A 21,237-nucleotide genomic window follows, 5' to 3' on the forward strand; every position below is an offset into this window, starting at 1 on the left:
ATTATTTTAAATATTTTCTATTATTTTTACCACATTATATACTCGTAAATATAAGAAATTCTCGATAAGTTAAACGCGCACTTGACCGCCACTACACGAATGAATTATGAAAGCGTAACTGTCAACTGGCTAGCACAGGGTGGTCTTAGACAGCGTTCACAATGATGATTTCAAATTGCTTAAAACGTTACTTTTCAAAATTTGTTGATTAATTTTGCTTTTAAAAAAAATTTTGAGATTACAGTTATGATATTGAACAATGAACTGTAAACAATTTATGTTAAAATTGCCGATCGTTTTTGAAAGTAACTAATATTGTTTGAAATGAAAGCTATTCGAATAACCGTTAATGCCAATTTCAGCAAATAAAACAGGAATTTAAGAAAAAGACTGAGTGTAATAATAATAATATGTTTATAATTAAATGGAAAATAAAAAATATGGTACTTTGGCGATGCCCGAAAATCAAACGAAAACTAACGGTATAGAATTTTGAATTAGCAGTTAGTGTCTGTCCTTTCGGCAAATAAAAGACTTTTTTCGGTTTTAATTGTACTTATTATTTAGTAATTATACTTAAGGTATAAAGTTTTAAATTAAGAATCTGTTATTAAAAGTATGTGCAATTTTTTTTAATATACTATTCACGTTTTAAAACGTATTGTGCTTCGCAACCAGACAACAAATAAAAATAATTATAAAATAAAGTGAAATACAGAGATTCATATTACTTAGCCTGACGCAATACTTTGTTAGTATTTTTTTGAACACTATCTTTATTGTATTTCTGCAAACGGGTCAAATTATATTCTAAAAAACCGGTTTGTCAAACATACAGTCGTCAACGCAGCGTAACACTATTTTCTAAATGCTAAGCTCAACACTGGAATATTGCTTTGATAAAGCTATTGCAATTTATTTGAACGTTTTCGTGCAATTCAGCTTTGAAGTATGTGAAACCGGGCAATTTGTGTATACTAACGGTATTGGTTAATCGATTAATCGGATATTCGAGTGTTTTAGTCTTGCCGGTTCTATGTTTTACCGTACTTAACAACGTAATCTAGTTTTTTGTATTTTTTATTATTGTGGCTTTTATGATAGATAGGTTTTTGTTTTTATAAAACTTCAGTTGATTTGGTTTCTGCTTACTTTAACATACTTACAACTACCTAATTACTAACATATAAATATTTTCAAAATAAATACACATGATTTCCAATCAAAAAATTATTTAAAAAATATTACACTAACGATTTTGTGCAGCTTGTCTATGAATTATACAATTATAGAGATTCGAATGCAAAATTAAAAGCCAAAGTCGGTTGAGCTTTGGTCACATATCGGAAATTTTATATAAAAATATATATATATACTTGCATTACTTTTTATATTATGTGTATAAGTATTGACTAAAATCTAGCATCTAGCAGAATATTATTGCACAGCACTAAAACATTTATGCTTACATAAAAAAATGTAACATAAAATAAATTACATACACTGACCCCAAGAAAAACATAAATTTGATTTATATGCATTTTCTCGTTCCATTTACGCTCACAGCCGCCCCTGCTGCACCTGCTCGTAGAGCGGCAGCTTGACGGTTTCCACCTTGTCGACCACCTTGAACGAGGGAAAGAGTCCCGCTTGTTTTGTGCGCGTATTCTGGCCCTTGGAATAGCCGTCCCAGTGGTTGCCAGCGACGCCTACCAGATCGCCTGGCTTTATATGGATTTCAAATTGATTGCGCGCTGCATGACCGATCACCACTTGCCGATTGTGCGAATTCTGACCGCCATAGTAGTAGATATCGTCCAGCGATTTGAAACGGTGCGCCGCATCCGGATATAGTGTTTGCATAATTTCGTAGGCCATGCGGCATACTTGCGAGCTAAATGTGCAGACGAGATAATCGGAGAGCGATAGCAGATGTATGTCGAGTATGATGCCGTTGAGCGCGGTGTCGGTGTAACGCGTGGAGACGGCGGCCATACGCGCCACCTCGGGATCGCCGATGATCTCGTATTGGGGATATTTGTTGCGCGCCTCCTCGATGACACGCGCGTCGTCAGAAGCAAGAAAAATGCGGCGCGGCACTATGGTACCATTAATTTCCAAAGTGAGGAAATAGTCCTCGACGTATGTCATATACTCCTCTATGCGATGGAAGGCGGCTTCGGTGCCGACTTTGTCGGTGCGGCGCACATGAACGCTGTACAAGAGTTTTATTATTAATGCAGAAAAATTAAATATAGGGCATATATAGACCTACCCCACAATAGGCTTCTTGAAGCCCAATTTCGCACGACCCGATTCTAGGAACTCCAATGTGCCTTTTTGCGGACGCAACAAGTACTTCAAGAACTGTCCTATCCACCAGACAATCGGATCGCCATGCAGGCGCCTGAGCCGCGGTGCCAAGTCCTCAGGTATGGCTAAAGGCAGAAACGGTGGACGCGGCATCAGCGAATCAATGATGGGTAGTACCAGCACAGGCATGTCATGACGTCCTGGCCAATTACTCGCGTGCGCAGCATCTGCGTCCAAGCAGGTCTCCGATACGGGCAGAAAAACCTCTTCCCATCCACCTTTGTGGTAACGCCAGCCGCGCGACTTCAATATCATGGTACGCTCCGTCGCATAGGCCACAATGAAACAGTAAACAACATGATGCAGCTGACAGCCATAACCACAGCCCTGCATAAACAGAATATTTCAGTTGACAAAACAGAGCCAGTGTTCCAACACACAGCTCTTACCTTGTTGAGTTTGCATACTAGCTTACGCGCATTCGTACAGTCTTTCGGATTCTGCAAGTAGTGTAGGCGCCGCTGCATTAAATCACTCAAATCCCTCGCCTCCTGCCGGCGCCACGCCTCATAACCATCCACTTGTCGCAGGCGATCTATATCATTCAGCAACGAGCGCTTATGTTCAGCGCCCAGCTGCAACACCTGATTGATGTCCTGCGTTAGTTCGGCCTGCGTTGGCGTGGCGCGCTTGCGCAACTTGCCCAATTCACTGCTGAAGTAGTTCCATATTTCGCCAACATTCGATTCGATGCGTCGACGCAGCAGCTCATATTCCAAGCTGGGCTCATGGTCGCCGCCTGCCGCACTCTGAGCAATTGAATTGGGTACCGGCATAACGCCGAAAGTGTCCGCACCGCTATCTCCATCACCGGCGCCCATAAAATCTGCCAATGCATCCTGATTTTGTACGTTTATTGAATTTTGTAAATTAAATTCGAGCTTTTCGATGAGGCGCTGTGCTGATTGTTTATCGATCTGGTCGCTAAGCAGGGAGTAAGAAGAAAAATAGATGCTCTTAACAGTTTGTTTTAATCTTAGTGGACATAGCATTTGCGCGAACACACATGACCATTTTAGTCGAAGTCGTGCGATTACATTCAAAGCCATCACGGCTGCATTGTAGCTCAATTAGCTGACCATTCAAAGCGTTTAGAAATCGCTGTACAACTACCCCCGCAATTACCGTAACGCTGCACTGCATTAATCAGCGGGCATTTTACATGGCACAACAAAACTTTGATCGCATGTAATCTGTCGCACACAACCAGACCACAATTGTGAAGACCACTTACGCCGCCATAATGACAAGCGAGCCACCATAAGCGCGGCATAGGGCGGACGCCTGTCGGTATTGTGCTATTCAAACGGGAGAGCAAGCAATCGTGTGCGACACCTAGCTGAAGAGGGAGTCGCAGGGTACTTAATCCCCAAACAATTGGCGCGTGTGCAGCTGGAGTGCAAGAATGAAAAAGCATTGAATTTGTTTGTTGTGTAGAACAACAATGCAGCCCGGTTCACACGACGACATATGTGGTCTTCTTTGTCTATAAAAGCGCGATTCTTAGAAAGTTTCCAATTACTTAGGATTTGGCACTCTGATCGTTCGATAAGCTCTAGAGATTTTAAAAAATTTCAATCATGAAATGGCTTTTAAAAACAAGCTAGCTTAAGCGAGCTATGAAAAAAGTAGATGGGATGTCGATGGCGGAATCAAGGCTTGAATCCCCGTTGGATTTCTTGGGTGCCAAAAAAGGCACTACATAGCTCGAATTCGCCACTAATGCTTGTCTCAGATCCTTACTCTATTTACTCACCTCGAAAGCTTCTCGATCATCTGACGCAGCTCCTCATTGCGTTGCTTTGAGTATTCGAGCAGCTGTAACGCTTGATTGATGCGTTTCGCTGTTATCGTATCTGTGTCCGCATTCGGCTGCGTATTGAGTTTATTGACGAAGACGTAAACGAGCAACGCCCAGGTGAGTACGAAGATGACAAGGGCACGTATCCATGAATTTGATGTGGGACCGAAAAATTGTCGCAACAAGGACATTTGATTGGAATTTTTGTGAATATTTTTTTTTTTTGTTAGAAGAAAATGGTCTGTTGTTGATGCTGTGTTTTAGAGTTTGATGTCAGCTAGAAAATATTTGTAGGACTCGTACATATGTATGTAGATGATATGTACGTTTCTTAATTGGAATTCGGGGTGTCAGGAAAGATTGGCAGCCGCACTAACAATAACTGATCCATGCGTCGCTGTGGTTCTTCAGGTCCATGGAGAGGGAGCAGATGTTTCGAACTAATTATAAGCGAAATAAAAATTATATATCAATAAGCATATCTAATATCTTCCTAATAGTGTTTGAACGGAAAATAATTGATACTGATTAAGCTTTTCTTAAAAGATTTGGCAAATTGATAAACGGAACCCTGGCTAAGTGAATTTCATCTTTTGTGTTCAATCTACAGCAATATATATGTTTGTACATATCTTATGAATAGACGGCTATTAGAATTAATATTGTCGATTGAGGAGGATCTAATCACGGCCTACAATATTCAATATGAAGTCTAGTTTGGAGGGGATAAAATATTTTTACTCGATGGATAGGTGTTGAATCGTAATCCTTAACACATTTTAAGGTCGTCATCAAAAAGGGTGGAAAGCGAGCAGACGTTCCATTGCCCTACAGAAGAACAACAAAGCAGCGGGAACGGATGGATTACTGGCCGAGCTATTCAAACACGGCGGCGAAGAACTGATAAGGAGCATGCATTAGCTTCTTTGCAAAATATGGTCAGACGAAAGCATGCCCAACGATTGGAATTTAAGTGTGCTTTGCCCAATCCACAAAAAGGGAGACCCCCCAATCTGTGCCAACTACCATGGGATAAGCCTCCTTAACCTCGCGTATAAAGTTCTATCGAGCGTATTGTGTGAAAGATGAAAGCCCACCGTCAACAAACTGATTGGACTTTATCAGTGTGGCTTTTATACGAGTGTACAGCTGCTGGCGTATGCCGATGATATTGATCAGTCGTCGCACTCCCCCGACTTGGCACTCACGTCACTGTTAACAATCATAACTTTAGAGTTGTAGATAATTTCGTATATTTGGAAACCAGTGTACTATAAACACCACCAACAATGTCAGCCTGGAAATCCAACGCAGGATACCTCTTGCCAACAAGTGCTACTTCCGACTGAGTAGGCAATTGAGAAGTAAAGTCCTCTCTCGACGAACAAAAACCAAACTCTATAAGTCGCTGAATTCTCGCCCTGCTATATGGTGCAGAGGCTTGGATGATGACAACAACAGATGAGTTGACGAGAGAAAAGTTTTGCGAAAGATTTATGGCCCTTTGCGCGTTGGCCACCGCGAATATCGCATTCGATGGAACGATGAGCTGTACGAGATATACAACGACATGGACATAGTTCAGCGAATTAAAAAACAGCGGCTACGCTGGCTAGATCATGTTGTCCGAATGGACGAAAACACTGCAGCTCTGAAAGTATTCGACGCTGCACCCGCCGGGGGAAGCAGAGGAAGAGGAAGACCTCCACTCCGTTGGAAGGACCAGGTGGAGAAGAACCTGGCTACGCTTGGAATATCCAATTAGCGCCACGTAGCGAAAAGAAGAAACGACTAGCGCGCTGTTGTTAACTCGGCTATAATCTCGTAAGCGGTGTCTACGCCAATTAAGAAGAAGTATGTAAAATAATCGTTTCTGGCCATTCCCAAGTGAATGGCAATCAGAGAACTTTCCTCACTTGCGTGAACTTCTACACTTGGCGTCATCCTACAGAAGAAGAAGAAGAAGAGGGATAGGTGGTTGACTATAAGGAAATCATTCACCGGGAGATAGGCGATTAAGCTGTTATTGGCTGTCTGTGTATGGAGTTTAGTGTCTATCAGAAATTTCATGTTCAAATTCATGACCGAAATACAGTTGGTTAAATGTTTTATTTCACACACGTGTTAGAGGGAAGACCAGCTTGATGCTCCTAGTCGGCGCTTCCACTTTCGGCGCTTCCACTTTCGGCGCTTTAATCCCACTGGGATCAATACCGTTCTCGTTTATCAGTTAATGTTAACAGCAAATTATTATTTACTTCCGATCACGCTGCTATCTGCAAATTTGCATTAAGAGACGCATTAATTTAATGAAAGGGTGTAGTGATGAGCTAATGAAATTGGAGCAGTCATACACTTGGGTCAACAGCGTCGACAACAAATATTAAGTCAAAATGTACTCGAGGAACATACATATACATATATACATATGTATGTATGTATGAATGTGATAAAACAGTCGGGCGTACATTTTTCTTTAATCACATTTTACCGCAATTTATGAGTTATGACAATCACAAACAAAAATAGCACGCCTAAATCCACAACTGACACCACGTCATTACTCCACATTGTTCTATATGTTTGTATATACTATGTATGTACATTTACACATAATACTGATTTCGTTTGAGCTTAGTAAGTAGAACTTAAAAACAGCACACTAGCGTTTCAGCTTATTTCTTCATACACACACACAAACATATAGGACTGATTATGTTTCCTTTTTTTATTTTTGTGATTTATTTCCACTGATAATTCCACGGCAGCAAATCAACTGGAATGTGCTGAACACAATGCTCGCGACTGACTGCAAACGACATCTGTCAAACATTAAAATACACATGTTCTTATGGACAGAGTTATTTTGACAACTGCACGACTACACGACTGCAGGCCGACGGTTGTCGTTCTCGCTGACTTCAATAAATTCGTATATTTTCCAACGACAGTAGGACGACAGTAGAATTGAAGGTAGAACGATGAGGAAGAGTGGTGATGCCACTAATATGTAAAATGTAAAATTACTCAAAGCTCTAACACACGTCACCTTATTTTATAAATAAAAGCATAAAATAGCTGTATTATATCATTTGTAATGACTATTGACAATTTAAAACAAATAACTTTACCTATTTACTTATTTTTTGCTTAAAAATTTCATTTTGAATAAAATATTAAAATTTCATTAATATATTAATAAATATTAGTATGGCCACAACGAAATTGTGTATATGCAAAATAGAGAGCTCTGTTGTGTTGTGTACATGCCGGCCATATTTATGTCGCTGCCTTCATACGAATATTCACGTAGTAGGATTTACAACGCCATTTTCAGTTCACTGCCGTGCTGCTGCAGTCTGTCGTGAGCATTGTGTTCAGCACATTACGCGACAGTGATTAATTTGATAAGGCTCCAAACACACTTCTTATGATTTTAGAATATTTTTATGTAATTTTAACTTTTTTGATTATTGTACGCCCACAATTACTGTTATAATCAAATTTTTTATTTTATGCATACCAGATTTTTTCTGAAACTGCACACAATGAATTTATTTATTTATGCCGCGCATCATTAAACTAGCAAGCGAGTGAGATTCTCCTAGATATAGTATTTCCAATAATAAAAAAAATTGTAAATAAAAAACACGCAGCTCGCGCTCAGAGCAAAACCACTCAAAAATGTGCAGAGCGCGAGTGAGCGCTTTGTTGTTGTTGTGGGTGCTTCTTGACAGCCGCTGGTGGAAGGTGAGCAGATGTGCTAGCTTTGTGTAACGCAAAGTAAATTTCTTTTTACAAATCACCAATGAAAAGCAAAGCAAAGTTTCGATTTTCTCTCACATTCGTTTTTTTACAACTACTAAACGCTGACACAAAATATTTTCCAATTTCAATGTGCTAAATTTCAGCTATTCTATTCTTTAGCACTGATTCAATGTAATTAACACCATGCGCGATTTGCTTTTCAAGCGAGTTTGCTTACATTGATTTCCAGTTTAATTTGCGTATTGCTTATTTAATGCTTATTTAATTGCTTAATGATTCTAGTGTAAAACCTTTGCTGCAGCAACAAATTTTAATAGCAGAAGTCAATAAATATTCCCTCTACGGCAGACGAGTTGCGCGCTCATTGAAGACACATTCTCACTTGAGCGACCCGCTTTATTCACTGAATAGCTACTCGCCGCAATAGCATGCATTTAGTGACTGGACGAGCGACATTTGCCTTTACTAACACGATTCACTCAATCATAGAGTTACCAAGCGGCAGCACCAACAAATTTTCGAAAAACTGCCGCTTTGTTGGACTTTTTTTTGGGTATTTCGTGAGGTGACCAGTTGTTTTTGAAGAAAACTGAATTGCTATATGAGATTCGGATTATCCGAAAACTATTTCAACAAATATGAAAATATGTCTTATGAATGCTATCAAGGCTATCAAGAAGGCACAGAGGTGGTTAGGGTCACGCGGATACTCATTGAATGCGGTACTTATACATATGTAGTATGTCGTGGTCTATTCTGGATAAAGAGGAGTCAAACTTGACACAGCATCCGGGTGGAAGTTTCACAAGGGTCACCCTAGATTCGAAAAGCAACTCGAGCCACTCAATTCCCACAATAGACGGTTCTGCGTTACCGTAACTGACCCGAATTTTTTTTTGGAGACTTATCCCTATTGGGATCGGTAAGTAGTAGTTATGCAAAAGTCAGTATCTATGAAGGCACAAATGTATGTATCTGGTGAAATGTCGGGTTATACTCTAATCAACACACCAGGAAGGTTAGAACCCTTGAAGAGGGTTCATAACTTATTCACCGCTTCCTAGTTGGCTAGTTTCACTGCGGTCACACATACGCACAACCATAAACCTTTGGACCGACTTGATAACAATATTTTCCTTATGATCTTTAGTTGAATATAACAGTTGCAACAACTAGTATCTTTGCTTAACACACCTGTCAGTCTTGTAATACTTTTGAACACGATCATTGTGGATGCGGTCCGCTTCCAAAGACCGAATATACCTAGATACTGAACATCTGTGAAGTAACATTACATTTTATACCATTTATATATACCATACATACATATTTACATATGTACATGAGCGTATTTTTTGCAGTTTCGTTCCGGTATTTTAGCGCTGCTTACAGAGATATCGCTCCAGCACGTACTGCCATCAAACAGGGTCACTCATTAGAAATTTAGATTATGTGAACTTACATTTGTATTCATATACATACACATAAGTTTACAGTAGCGCATTTTCCAAATCCCACATTGTGCCTGTTTCCGCATGCGATAATAACAAAAACAAAATAAATCGCAAATGCCGGGGGTTGTTTAGTTTTTGCCGTCTGCCATTCTACATTATCCGGTATACATTGTTATTTTCGTTTAATCGTTCGCATCTAAATTCATTGCTATTTCGCATTATCCTCATCTCCGCCTTACATCTGCGTTCTCCCTTTGAATTGTTATTCCATCTATTTGTGTACGTAATATTCTTGTATTTAATGCCGAAGGCGGCACAAAAGCAAAATGTAAACAACAACAAAGTGCAGCGCTGCCGGATACAAGCGAGCGGCAAGCGTAGAAAAGCGGACGGATTGCTGTATGGCAACAACAACGCTGCTGCTTGCTACCTGCCACCAATGCCTTTTGTATCGTTCATCCAGAGAACATCAAGCAGCGGTGCAGCTGCCCTGTTGGTGGTGGCCTTTTGCCGGCTTCACGGCACATACACACACGCATGTAAACACGTTCGCTTGTGTTTGTTTAGATTTTATTTGCTTGCATCGGTCATAAGCCGACGAGTGTCGTGTTTGGCCATTTTGAAAGTGGTTACACTGTTCAATATGGATGGATAGATTTTCAAATGAATGCTTACGCATGGGTACTTTTTTTTATATGTATGCATGAGATAGATAGAGCTCATTTTTATTTGGCTGGATTTCTGAACTTTCGACACACTGTGCTTTAGCGGAAGTTCGCTAATGCATTGCTGTTTAAAAAGCGTTAAATTCGTTGCAAACCACGCTTGGATACATAATCTACATGTACATATGTACATATTAATGTATGCATGCATTTTTGACAAAATTAATACAACGAGCAGTTAGAACAGCGAGTGATCACAAAAGCGATTTTTACAAAATTAATAAAAGCAGCTTGGATATTATTTAAAATTCATCTTTAAATAAAATACATTACCAAATTATAGTGGAAACTGGTTGCGCCATTTTGATGTAAGCAAAACGTTTCATGTCCAAATGTATGCGTTTAGCAAGTGAAAGTAAGTAAAATGCTAACTTAAGTTATATTTTATTACTAGTTGGTTTATTTCAAGCTAAAAATCTGAAGACCTAATTATTCGACAATCAGTTGCAGCGTGGGAAATCCAACAAGTATATTTCTGATATTAAAAGCGCTTCTTAAACATACATATAAAACATGCTCTTTTGGCTAGCTGCGTTGAACGGCTTGTGGGCTGTGTTACTACCAGAATCTAGATTATATAGGCCCATCACAAACGGTAATCAACGCTTAGCAAATATTAATCTGAAATAGTCAGATATATTGCCATTACCCACCGGCAGCAGTCTAGTCTTCCCAACAAATTTGGCTACGCATACATGCAAGCGCGTTCCCATATCCGTTTTAAAAATGAAAATGAGTATCTTTATTTGAAATGTGTGTTTATTACTTTTTATAATGTTGTTGTTCTTTATATACCGTTGCTGTCGCTCTTTCTTTGCAATTACATTATTTTTCTGTGCCCACCTCCCCAACATGGTGCATCAAATATCCGCTCGTCTGCGTMTGGAGTGTTATACTTTCCTTTTCAAGGTATATTCCCAACTTATCTTGTTAAATAGAAGCCAGGTTTTATTGTATAATACTACAATATTTACGCTGCGCTTTGATTTTTTTTTACTACAAAATTTTTATTACCTAAGTATATTTATACTTTTCAATTTATTTTATGCTTGGATTATCTCATTTTTTCTTTTCTTCTATATTTGTTTATAAATGTTTCTTAATTAAATTACAACTAAATGTCATTATGTGTACCTAAAATTATTTACCGATTTCTTGTATATGGTTTTTGCTGCTCTCTATAAGTTGTAAATGCGCTATTGTAAAACTTTTCGATTTGTATTTTATATTTTGCTTTCTATTTAAGGTAGTAGTGGAATTTGTTGATCACTTTGCGTATTTGTCTATTATTTTTTTAATATACTTTCATTTGCTTAGATAGAAAAGAATGTTGGCGATAGAAATGTTTGTTATCCACGTACATACGTGCATACATATGTATGTATGCATATATTCGCTTTCAGATCCAATTGAAAATATTTAGCTGAATTTTTTGGCGCTTGCCGAAGTAAATTTGAAAAACTTTTAATGAAACATATTTACCCGCTTAACTTAAAATAAAATCGCACGTGGAAAATAGAACCAATTCATGTTGTTTTTATCACTGTTTATTATGTAGTAAATTTGTTTGCAGGCGTGTGCTTGAATCTGTTGGTAGAATGTATATTTCTTTGCATGTATTTATGTATGTATGTGTGTGGTTTGGTGTGTTGTATTGTAATTTTCCTTTAAAGTATGTAGTATACATTACGTTTCTAATTAAATTAAAAATAACTTGCATTACTTACTGTATTTTTATTATTTTAATAATTATAATTTCGTGTTATGATTTTGCAATGCTTTATCTCAATAATTGTATTGTTACACTTTTCCATTTACTCACATTTCCTCCCAACTTTCATTATATCAGTATTCTTTAAGTAAGTATATGCACGTACATATTTGCATATTTTTTTATATTTTTTACATTTAGCGTAAACTAATAAACATGTACGTAATGTTTTTTTGCTAGTTATTTAATTAAAGTAGTGTTTTGAAGTGTTCTCTCTTGTGGTAAAAATGCAGAAATAAATACGCTTTAATGATAAACTATGTAAAAAATATTATTAAACTAAAGTATTTTTTTTTTTTGCTTTCAAGAAAGTTTTAATTTTGAAGCTTTTCTTATTTATTGATAAATAGCCGATATTAAAAAATAAAAATAAAATTACTTGTGTCTGAATGGTAAATTAAAAACGGCAATGAAATGCAAATTTTACAGCTGCTCGAAACAGAAAGCATGCAAGCGAGTGCAAGTTATTTCTGAGAACTGAATAGTTCCAAGGCATTTGTTGTTGCTGCATAATAGCATTTTTTAACTGCACGTCGAGTTTTCGTTAATTCGGCTTACAGGCATCAATAACGATTTTTATGTCAAATATTTTTTAACGTATTTAAACGCTTGATAAACGCATTTAATTTGTTTTTTTCGCTCGCCTATTTCTAGCTTACTATTTTGTTACACTTCAGTGTGTGTTATTAAGATGATAACCGTAAAAATTTTACTTAAAATTATAGAATTAATGTGATCCTGCATTGCTACACGCGCTGTTTCGCCCATATTTCTAAATAGCGGCACGTTGTAGTGTTATTATTGTTAGGTATGTGTCTTTTCACCTGCCTACAGGCCAGCGCGTTCGCTCCTTATATACTAAATTTTTAATTACGCTCTATTTAAACCGCTTTCCCCTCTAGCCCGTTCACAAACTTTGCTCTGCGTCTTCTACCTAATCACTTCGTATTTTTTTCGGTTCTGGTTGACTGTTGGCTTCATCCGCTGTAAAAACACCGTCAACATCGCTTGCACCTTCACATTGCAGTGCACGCTTTTGCGATACAACACCGGCAGCGCTGCTAAGCGTGGAATCGTTGTTAGAATCGCTGGCGTTGGCGTTTGTGTAATTTGTAGAATCGTTCAAATTGCCACCAAATAGCGGGGTTATCGATTTGTGGCTCTGTTCAATGTGGCGACTGTTGCTGTTGCTGCTGTCGTCCTCAGCATCGACATCGTCCTCGCTTGCCTCTTCGTTGCCTGTTGACCGTAGGCAACTGCTATTCTCCCCATCACTGCCGGCTGCTCCCAAAGACACTAAAGTACCGTTACCATTACCGTTGCTATTACCAACTAACGCATCGATACCAGCTTTCTGCCTGCAGTTGTTGCTGTTGTCACCGACACCATGTGCAATGCCCACAACATCGCTATTACTATTTGTATTCGCATTTATGCTACTGTTGCTATTATTAAGTTTAAGTTTAGCCTTTTCGGGTGCTTCCAAGTTGCTCTCTGAATCGGATGCGAGCGGTGTGCCCACTTCGCCGTCGTCGGTTGAGGTTGTAGCTGTGGTCTGAGTTGTATTCTCATCAATGATGGGTTCTTGTGAGGTGGAGTCGTTCGAAACAAAGTTTGAGTCGCCATCCTGCAGGGCAGTCGGCACTGTTGCAATCGGTGCTGGATTAATGTGTTCATTGTCAACTAAAATAACATATAAATCAATACTTTTGGAGAAATATAGAAAACCGGATTTTTATACACACCTGCACCTAAACTCTCATCATCTCCATCATTGGTATCCTCTCCTACAAGCACTTTATCGGTCTGTGCTGCTGTCTTAACTGTGCTACCATTGGTATTTGCACCTACGCCAGCACCAGGTCCTGGCATTTCATCCAAAAGTTCCGGACTCAGGTCGTTGGCCACATAATGTGCCCAGAGTGCCAATTCCACACGATGGGGAGACCAATGTGGTGTTTCTCCGCCAGCCTCTGTATTTAAGCGTGCAACAGTAGTCTGGATGTGTTGCACAAAGTTGAGGTACTCCTTGGTGGTATAATCGATACCTTCGATTTCTGCAGTTCGAATAAAAAGATTAAAAAATAATAAATGTTTAATTGATATTTTTACATTACTAAGCAAATTATTGAGTAAATATTTTCTTGACCTTAATTATATCACACCTTCATACATGTACATATATATCAAGTATAGCATTATTACCAACCTGGAATGGCCATTAGGCACTCGTCTGCCATAAACGGTGCTGAATCAGGAGCAGCAGCCGCCAACAGCGCCGAAGCCATAGTCGTGCCGACACCTTTAAGATTTGATAGCGCCGTTATGGCCTGCTCTAGATTAGGCAGTTTTCGGAAAGCTTTCTTTGTCTCCTGCATAACAGCACGAGGTGTGTTTACCTTGACCAGGTACGAAAGTTGGGGATAAAATTTTCCACGAGACTGTTTCCATTTCATGGTCTGTACCAATTCATCATAGACCATATGCGCATCCTTCCCTCGTGCTTTTATTAACTTTGGCAATTCATTTTGATACCATTCATCCAACCGAATAAGTTCTTGAGGCTTTTTGCAGCGTTTCTCTGCCTTTAGCTTCAGCACTTGTGGATAAAGTTTATAACAGTATTCGAATTGATGCGTTGTCCCGTTCTCGAAGAACGACGCAGTGTCCTTGTTGCTTGTCATATTGAGGACAGCTGTGTTTATAATGACGATCACGCTGACAACTATAAATGTACTCTCTGATAAATAATGTGCCCGTTGCTATTTCTGTTGCTGGCAGATGGATCGATCGATGGCAATGCTGGTTAGCGAAACAGTGGTTGCACTGGTGGTTGCTTGTTGCTAGTGTTTGTACCACTCGCAACTGTGGTAGTGATGATAATGACAATGGTTTTTGTGGTGGTGGTGGATGAGTCGTAATGGCTGTGTGGAAGATAAAGCGTATGTTGGTTATTTTATACTATTTAATAGGCACTGACCAATCCTAAATTAATCAACTTGCACATTTTATTGCCATAATTGAATACAAACGATTTTAAGGCGTTCAATTTATAGTTTTTTAATAACTCCCACATTTTTTTTCTTTTATATTCAGAAGCGAATCTTTTCACTGCTTTGTTTTGTACAAAGGATTTTAATTGCAAATAGTCTTGTCCTGGTCAGAATATTATAAAATCATTTTTACTTTTAAGAAAGAACACACTGAACAAATGTTTAACACTTTCTTCCCCCTAAATCATAACTATTAGTTTACTTTAAAATTACACAGCTACTTTCTTAAATACAATTCTGCACTCACCTCAATTCAAAATACGTCAATAGTGACTCCTTTGCGCCTGAAAAACTACACTTTATCTTCGAAATCACCTCCTTTACGCCACTGACAGTAAAAATTATTTTCAATTCACTTTCAAGTTTCGCAGTCTACGCGAGCGACGAATAAAAATCGACAGAACTCTTTCTCTCGTTTTATCGCCATTTCCTTTTTGTGGTTCACTTCGTTTCGTTGGACTTCGTTTTGCTTTTATTTCAGCAACAACAGCGCCTTCACACTGTTCACTCTGATGTATGTGCGCCTGTGTGCTGCTTGCCGTACACGGGTAGTCGTTGCCGTTGCTGTGCGAATGCGATTTGAGGTTTACCTAAACTAGTCGCCGTCGAAAACGTTGCTGCCTGACCGATGATTTTTCAGTTTGCGATCACACTTGCCTGCTTGTTTGCCTTCTGCTTCGAATGATCATGCCACCTCGACGATAATTTTAACCCCCAAAACGTTGCGCACATGCGTGAACCCTCCGCCAATTTATAGAATTTTTAATATATGCTGTACACAGAGTGGTAGAAAAACTCGAGCTCAGGGAAGAATACAGAATGCGGGCCCTCTGATTTCACAATTGTTGGAGAAGAAAAAGGTTGTAACTAGGCCGCCCTGAGCATTCAAAGACCGGGAGATAACGTCCCCGATTCCCTTTTCAGTTCTAATTCCAAATTACATATCATTGGAAGCGTGTACTTCTTGCAAGATCTCTTATGTTATTTAATAGAATTGGATTGATTTACAATAGATACTTATTAGCAACCTAACGTCAATGTGATCCCTAAAAATAGTTGACCTCCTTTAGCAAAGCTATTTAAGAAAATTATACTGTGGACTGCTTGTGCTGGGTAAAATTTTTATCAGAAATTACTTTGCAGATGTGTATTGGAAATATTCGAACCATATTATGGGTATTGCGTTTGGAATCACATGGCAACTGCATCAAGGTGTTTGTTGTTGTATTCACCAAGTTTTCGCTTTACTTATTTCAATATACAGCGATTTGTAGCGCGTCCATTTGTACCAAGTGCGTCGGTAATCGCCCGCCCAGCAGAAATCGGCTGCACTCGCCAACCGTTCGCCGCACACAATTCGCGGCTATCTTGATTCAGGGTTGCAATGCGACGTTAAACATTCCACAAACAAATGGGAACGGCTAGTGAACTGTGCTCCGCACAGTGACCGTTTCGACCTTTTTCTTGCTCAATTTTTTTAGTAATTTCGAAATGAAATTTTCTAAGATTTTGAACCCAATTACATACATACATATGTATATCTTCAGTGTAAACTGTTCACAAGTATACACTGTCATTAAAGTATATGTGTATAACAGAAGAGTATGCATAATTGCTAAAGTTTACATGTAACTTTGTAGGTATTCACTCATATGCGCATACACAAACGGCAAAAAAATTCAATAATTGTAATCGGGTATTGCCAGCGACAGCGAAAATCGAAACAGCTCATGGAAAAAACCCGCACGACCCTCGGTGAGACCGAAGTGGTTGGCTGTATTCGTGCGGCAGGCCATAATACAACCGTGTGTTGTTACAAAAACAACAACACACAGTGTGTGTGCGAAAATGGAAGACTGTAGAGTGGCAGCGACAACTAAAACGACACCATATGCGCTTGCCTTTGTCAGCAGCTGTGCGTTTTCTCAGCTCATTCGCACAGTGCTCGCGTAGCGTTGTTGCTTTGCAGCGACTTTGCGCTTCGGTTGAAAAACTCGATGTATGTCGATAAGCGACAACTGTGTGCGGCATTAATGGCCAACAAAACAACTACATACACACAGGCGCAATGACAGGGAGCGATGAATAGGCGACAACGTTCGTTAATGAATGCTTGCTAAGCTGGTTGCCGACTCATCGCTGGTTCTGGTTACATTGCCGTTTCTGCTGCGACCGCCTATTCCGATGCAAGCATTGTGTATTGTTGCTACGTTGTTGAATGCACAAAAAGCGATGTTGTAAATTGTCGCTTGTTTCGAATTTCCTTTGAATAATCGTTGCTCTGCCTTTCTCATTTTTGAATTTTACATCGCTGACGTTGTTGTTGTTGTTTTGTTGCACACTATAGGTTGTGTGTGAATGTGTGTGTAGCGGTCATAAGTTATTTTGTGCCTTTTACTTTGGAACAAGCAAGAAGAGCAGGCAAAAAGACGGTAAAATAAGAAGCGTTTTATAAACGAATGGCGAAGGGGCAACGAAAAGGAAAAGGTGATAAATAATGGGCGATTGCGGATACGGAATGAAATAACGAGCGAATGAACGAAGTATTGTAAAATGGAATATGAGCACACATTTGTGTGGGAAATATGTAACAGATATCAAGGATATCAAAAATATATATATTTCTAGGGAAATTGAGAGAAAGGGTAATACACATGTATGTATTTCCGAAGAAACCGTTAGTCAGCAAATATCTCGGCTTATCACTTATGAATATGAATACACAAATGTACATACATACATACATATTTATGTAAGAATATACATACATATAAACATCGTTGTTTTAAAGCAATCAAATAGGTTTACTGATTTTTGAAGTAACTAAAACGAATGATTTTTCTTACACCAAGAATATTTTCAATTGTCTATGAATTTAATAGAAAAATGCTCAAGCTTACGCCATTTTGCTTTTTTATTGTTAACTGTGCGAATTGTAGCGGTAATGATAGCTGCTCATAAACTCTCTAGCGCGCATAGCGTACTTCCGGTAGATATACATGTATGTATGTACATATGTGTGCATTGTGGTTTTGCGCTGTATATAGGAATTTTTACGTGAGTCCAAAAGGCCCACCAGAAAGCAAACTATTAGTTATTATATATTTTATAATAAATTGGTTGACTTTGAAGTGCCAATTCAAAAATGTTCAAATGGACTTTATTCTGGGGACCTTAACCTTCACGTGTCAATAAGTTAAGTCAACACAGTGAATTAACTACCGGTCGAATGTACATAAAGAAGTGTGCCACGTTGAAAAGGATGTGTGGAATGCCGCGTTTAAAAAATCGCGCTTATTTTTATTGCTCAATCCTTCATTTCCATGTACATTTTGTAGGTGTAGTTGAGTATTTCCATTTTGAATGCTGTTCGCCGGTGTTGTGGCACTTTGTCGAAAAATTCTTGTATAACAGACAGGAACGGATCGGCGGACTGTTTGTAGGTGTTTACAAAATTCAAATAATTCTCCACGAGTGTACGAAAAGTTTCATCCAAGTTAGCATATCGCTGTGCATCAGCGCCCATAGCAACACTGGCATCCTTTACGGCGGTGGATCTTGGGCTTTCAAGTTGTTTTTCTCTTTTGTCGCTGTGGTTCTTCAATTTAGGCTGATGTGTCAGTTGCGTGTTGAGCAATGGCGCGGATTGAGAACTAAAAGTTTAACTATGTAGGTTGTGAACACACAAAAGAAAAGAAACTATTTCACCCTTTTGGTGTCATGCCGGCAGTAAGAAAAAATAGTTGCTCAAAAAATAGCCATTCCTTCTTTGTGTGCACATTACCGCCCGTTTTACTTCTTGTGCTCAATTCAATTACAAAACGATCTCTTAAAGTCTTCCAACGCTTGCGACAGGCCTCCACTGATTTAGAAGAAGAAAAACTAATAAATATTGGTAGAAGCGGATGTTAATGAACGAAATTTGCACCAGATTCGCCGACATTATTTGACACACAGTTCCAGCAGATATCCTTCTTTCGCTTGTTTTTGTAGTCCGGATTGTATTTATTCCAAAGACATTCGTTTTGCTGAATTTCTCTAATTAGTTTTTCCTCCAACATTTTTTTCTGCTTTTTTAATTAAAATTTTCGTTGCAACACATAATTTGTCTTATGAATGTTTGATAATACTTCTAAAATAAAAAAAACAAGTTTTCGAATATGTACATATGTACATATGTAATAATTTTAATAAATTCTTCTGAAGTATGTTTATAAAACCAAGAACTGATATGAATGACATATAAAATAAATATGTATAGGCATTAGCATTTACATCAGTTGTGATACCATGGACTTGCAATTTTTGAAACCATTTCTACTTCGACTTTAAGTCGAAGAAATGTGCATTTGGTTTGCTTGGTGTAGTTGATGTGTTGTAATCTGCAAAAAATTAAATTCTTAATAAAAATTTTAATTTTAAGTAAATTTAATGCTCAATTTAAACACACGCATATACATTTATGTATAATGAATTTACCTTGTTATGGTTAGAATGTGTTATGTTGTGGTGCATTATTTACTCTTGAAGAGCATTTCATAGCTCATGCCTTTGATTTTAACTGTTTACTAGTAGATACAAATATGTAGTAGATTGCAAATAATTAGTTACAGCCCTAAGAGCAGAATTAATGGTTTTAAACAAATGGTTACATAAACATGTCTATTAAAAAAAAATATATATATAAAACAGTATGCGCGTTAACAGCTTTTATAGAAATGCGAAAGCAATTGACACCAACGAATTAGCCACATTTGAGAAGGAGTAGTTTTGATTTACAATTTATTTATTGCATGTTTGTAGTATATAGGTTTTTTTTACTTTTGTTTGTAATGTTTTGTATGAATTATTTTGTTTAAGGATGCTCGTGTGTTTTATCATGACTGCAAGCAGCAAAAATGCACATTTAAACTCAATTGGTATCTAAATCTTCCAGTCGTACCGGGTGGGTATATGGTATAATAGATTTCTTTTCTACATCTCGGGAGAGTGCCTTCCTCATGTCTAATTTAAAAATACATGGAATTATTTAAAATTATTTGCATATGCATGAAGCTTATAAAAATCTTTCAACCTACCATAAGCATCTTCGTCGTGATCCCCAGCGTAGTAATCAAGTATAGTACGATAAATTATATAACCCAAATTTTGGTACATATTGATTGCTACTTGATTACTCTTGCGCACAAAAAGGTCAACGAAATAAGCACGTTTTCTAAATAATAGAAAAGCTTGTATAGTAAATACATATAAGTGGGATTAAAATATACAAACTTTTCGGAGACATCTTCCAGGAAATTCATAAGTAAAGCAGCCAAGCCCAGACGTCTGTAGTCCGGTGAAACGGTCAAAGCAGTTACATGACCGTGCCAATTTTCCATATGACCTTCAACCTTGCCCATAACTGTAGTTGCAAATAAAATATATGTGTATCGATGACTATCACTCGTTTCAAAGCTTTGTACTTACTGTAACCCATAATTTGGCCACTTGGGGATTCAGCTAACTGGAAGTATTCAGGCCATCTAGCCAAATATTGTGTATAAAACGAAAGTCCGTAAGTTTCGGTTAGTGGGTCGAAGTTACTGCAAAGGGTCAAAAATCACATTTATTGTACAAAATAGGTTGGTTTGTTGAAATAAACCGAACTGAATCACAAACGGTTGCAATGAAAAGCAAGCACTTACACATTATTGAATTTGAAGAGGTCGTCGCAGGTGAATGGGCGTAATGTAGTCATTTTTCAAATAAAAACTGAAAATATTAGTATTTAAGTTTTTGTGCAATGGTAAATTTCCAGGTTCAACACAAAAACAGCTGTTCGCTTCAACTAGAGAGAGCGCTGTAAATCAGTTGTTTAAAATGAAAGAGAACTCTGAGAACAGTGTTGCAGTTTCTCCCCCTTTTACGCATTTCCAAAAAAAAGATATATATATATTTATTAATAGTTTAGTAATTCGCACTTATTTATTATATTGTTTTAATTTTCATTCTGGAAACAACACTTAAAGCGTATTGAAAATTTACACTTATCTATAAACTTGTTTTCACTTTCTCTTATTAGAATTAGAATTATATTTTAAGCAGATTGAAAATCGAGAGATTTTGCTTAAGAGATCAAAATGAAATTTTATTTGTCATAATAGTAATTCTTTTTATGAGGATGAAAATTTCTAGTATATAAACCTATCTGGGGGGACTTTTGGTTAAAACATTTAATATTTGTTAATTATCTTAGCCATATTTAAGGGCTCTGTAGCGCTTTACATGCCTGGCAATGCTGTGCGTCATC

At 38.0% G+C, this 21,237-nt stretch overlaps 4 protein-coding genes across 11 annotated transcripts; all 4 read right to left on the reverse strand.

Annotated features, from left to right (window-relative positions):
• Positions 1–756: 756 nt before the first annotated feature.
• On the reverse strand, positions 757–9,198 carry LOC108978400 (alpha-(1,6)-fucosyltransferase). Of its 6 annotated transcripts, none has more exons than XM_018948660.1 (5): positions 9,137–9,198; positions 4,130–4,614; positions 2,763–3,297; positions 2,276–2,700; positions 757–2,215 (listed from the first exon to the last, which is right to left on the reverse strand). In XM_018948660.1, the coding sequence occupies exons 2-5, from the start codon at positions 4,363–4,365 to the stop codon at positions 1,561–1,563; spliced, it is 1,851 nt and encodes a 616-aa protein (XP_018804205.1). In that variant the 5' UTR covers positions 4,366–4,614; positions 9,137–9,198; the 3' UTR covers positions 757–1,560. The 6 variants fall into 6 exon arrangements, with proteins under 6 accessions (XP_018804205.1, XP_018804204.1, XP_018804203.1 ...); XM_018948659.1 differs by lacking the exon at positions 9,137–9,198 and adding an exon at positions 8,233–8,335; XM_018948658.1 differs by lacking the exon at positions 9,137–9,198 and adding an exon at positions 8,160–8,335.
• A 3,557-nt stretch (positions 9,199–12,755) lies between these two features.
• On the reverse strand, positions 12,756–15,584 carry LOC108978443 (dentin sialophosphoprotein). The gene is made up of 4 exons (XM_018948735.1): positions 15,193–15,584; positions 14,102–14,816; positions 13,638–13,949; positions 12,756–13,575 (listed from the first exon to the last, which is right to left on the reverse strand). Exons 2-4 carry the CDS (start codon positions 14,574–14,576, stop codon positions 12,827–12,829), a joined length of 1,536 nt encoding a protein of 511 aa, XP_018804280.1. The 5' UTR covers positions 14,577–14,816; positions 15,193–15,584; the 3' UTR covers positions 12,756–12,826.
• Positions 15,585–18,203: 2,619 nt separating this feature from the next.
• On the reverse strand, positions 18,204–19,064 carry LOC108978437. The gene is made up of 3 exons (XM_018948723.1): positions 18,874–19,064; positions 18,654–18,807; positions 18,204–18,598 (listed from the first exon to the last, which is right to left on the reverse strand). Exons 1-3 carry the CDS (start codon positions 19,004–19,006, stop codon positions 18,253–18,255), a joined length of 633 nt encoding a protein of 210 aa, XP_018804268.1. The 5' UTR covers positions 19,007–19,064; the 3' UTR covers positions 18,204–18,252.
• A 32-nt stretch (positions 19,065–19,096) lies between these two features.
• On the reverse strand, positions 19,097–20,803 carry LOC108978440 (N-alpha-acetyltransferase 20). 3 transcript variants are annotated; one of them, XM_018948730.1, is made up of 6 exons: positions 20,633–20,803; positions 20,415–20,530; positions 20,220–20,349; positions 20,024–20,160; positions 19,888–19,949; positions 19,097–19,327 (listed from the first exon to the last, which is right to left on the reverse strand). In XM_018948730.1, the coding sequence occupies exons 1-6, from the start codon at positions 20,683–20,685 to the stop codon at positions 19,274–19,276; spliced, it is 552 nt and encodes a 183-aa protein (XP_018804275.1). In that variant the 5' UTR covers positions 20,686–20,803; the 3' UTR covers positions 19,097–19,273. The 3 variants fall into 3 exon arrangements, with proteins under 3 accessions (XP_018804275.1, XP_018804277.1, XP_018804276.1); XM_018948732.1 differs by having other exon boundaries at positions 19,767–19,949; positions 20,633–20,802; XM_018948731.1 differs by having other exon boundaries at positions 19,425–19,949; positions 20,633–20,802.
• Positions 20,804–21,237: the final 434 nt, after the last annotated feature.

This window comes from Bactrocera latifrons, unplaced genomic scaffold (genome assembly GCF_001853355.1).
Source record: "Bactrocera latifrons isolate USDA-ARS-PBARC rearing strain unplaced genomic scaffold, ASM185335v1 scaffold_121, whole genome shotgun sequence".
NCBI classification, from domain to species: Eukaryota; Metazoa; Arthropoda; class Insecta; order Diptera; family Tephritidae; genus Bactrocera; species Bactrocera latifrons.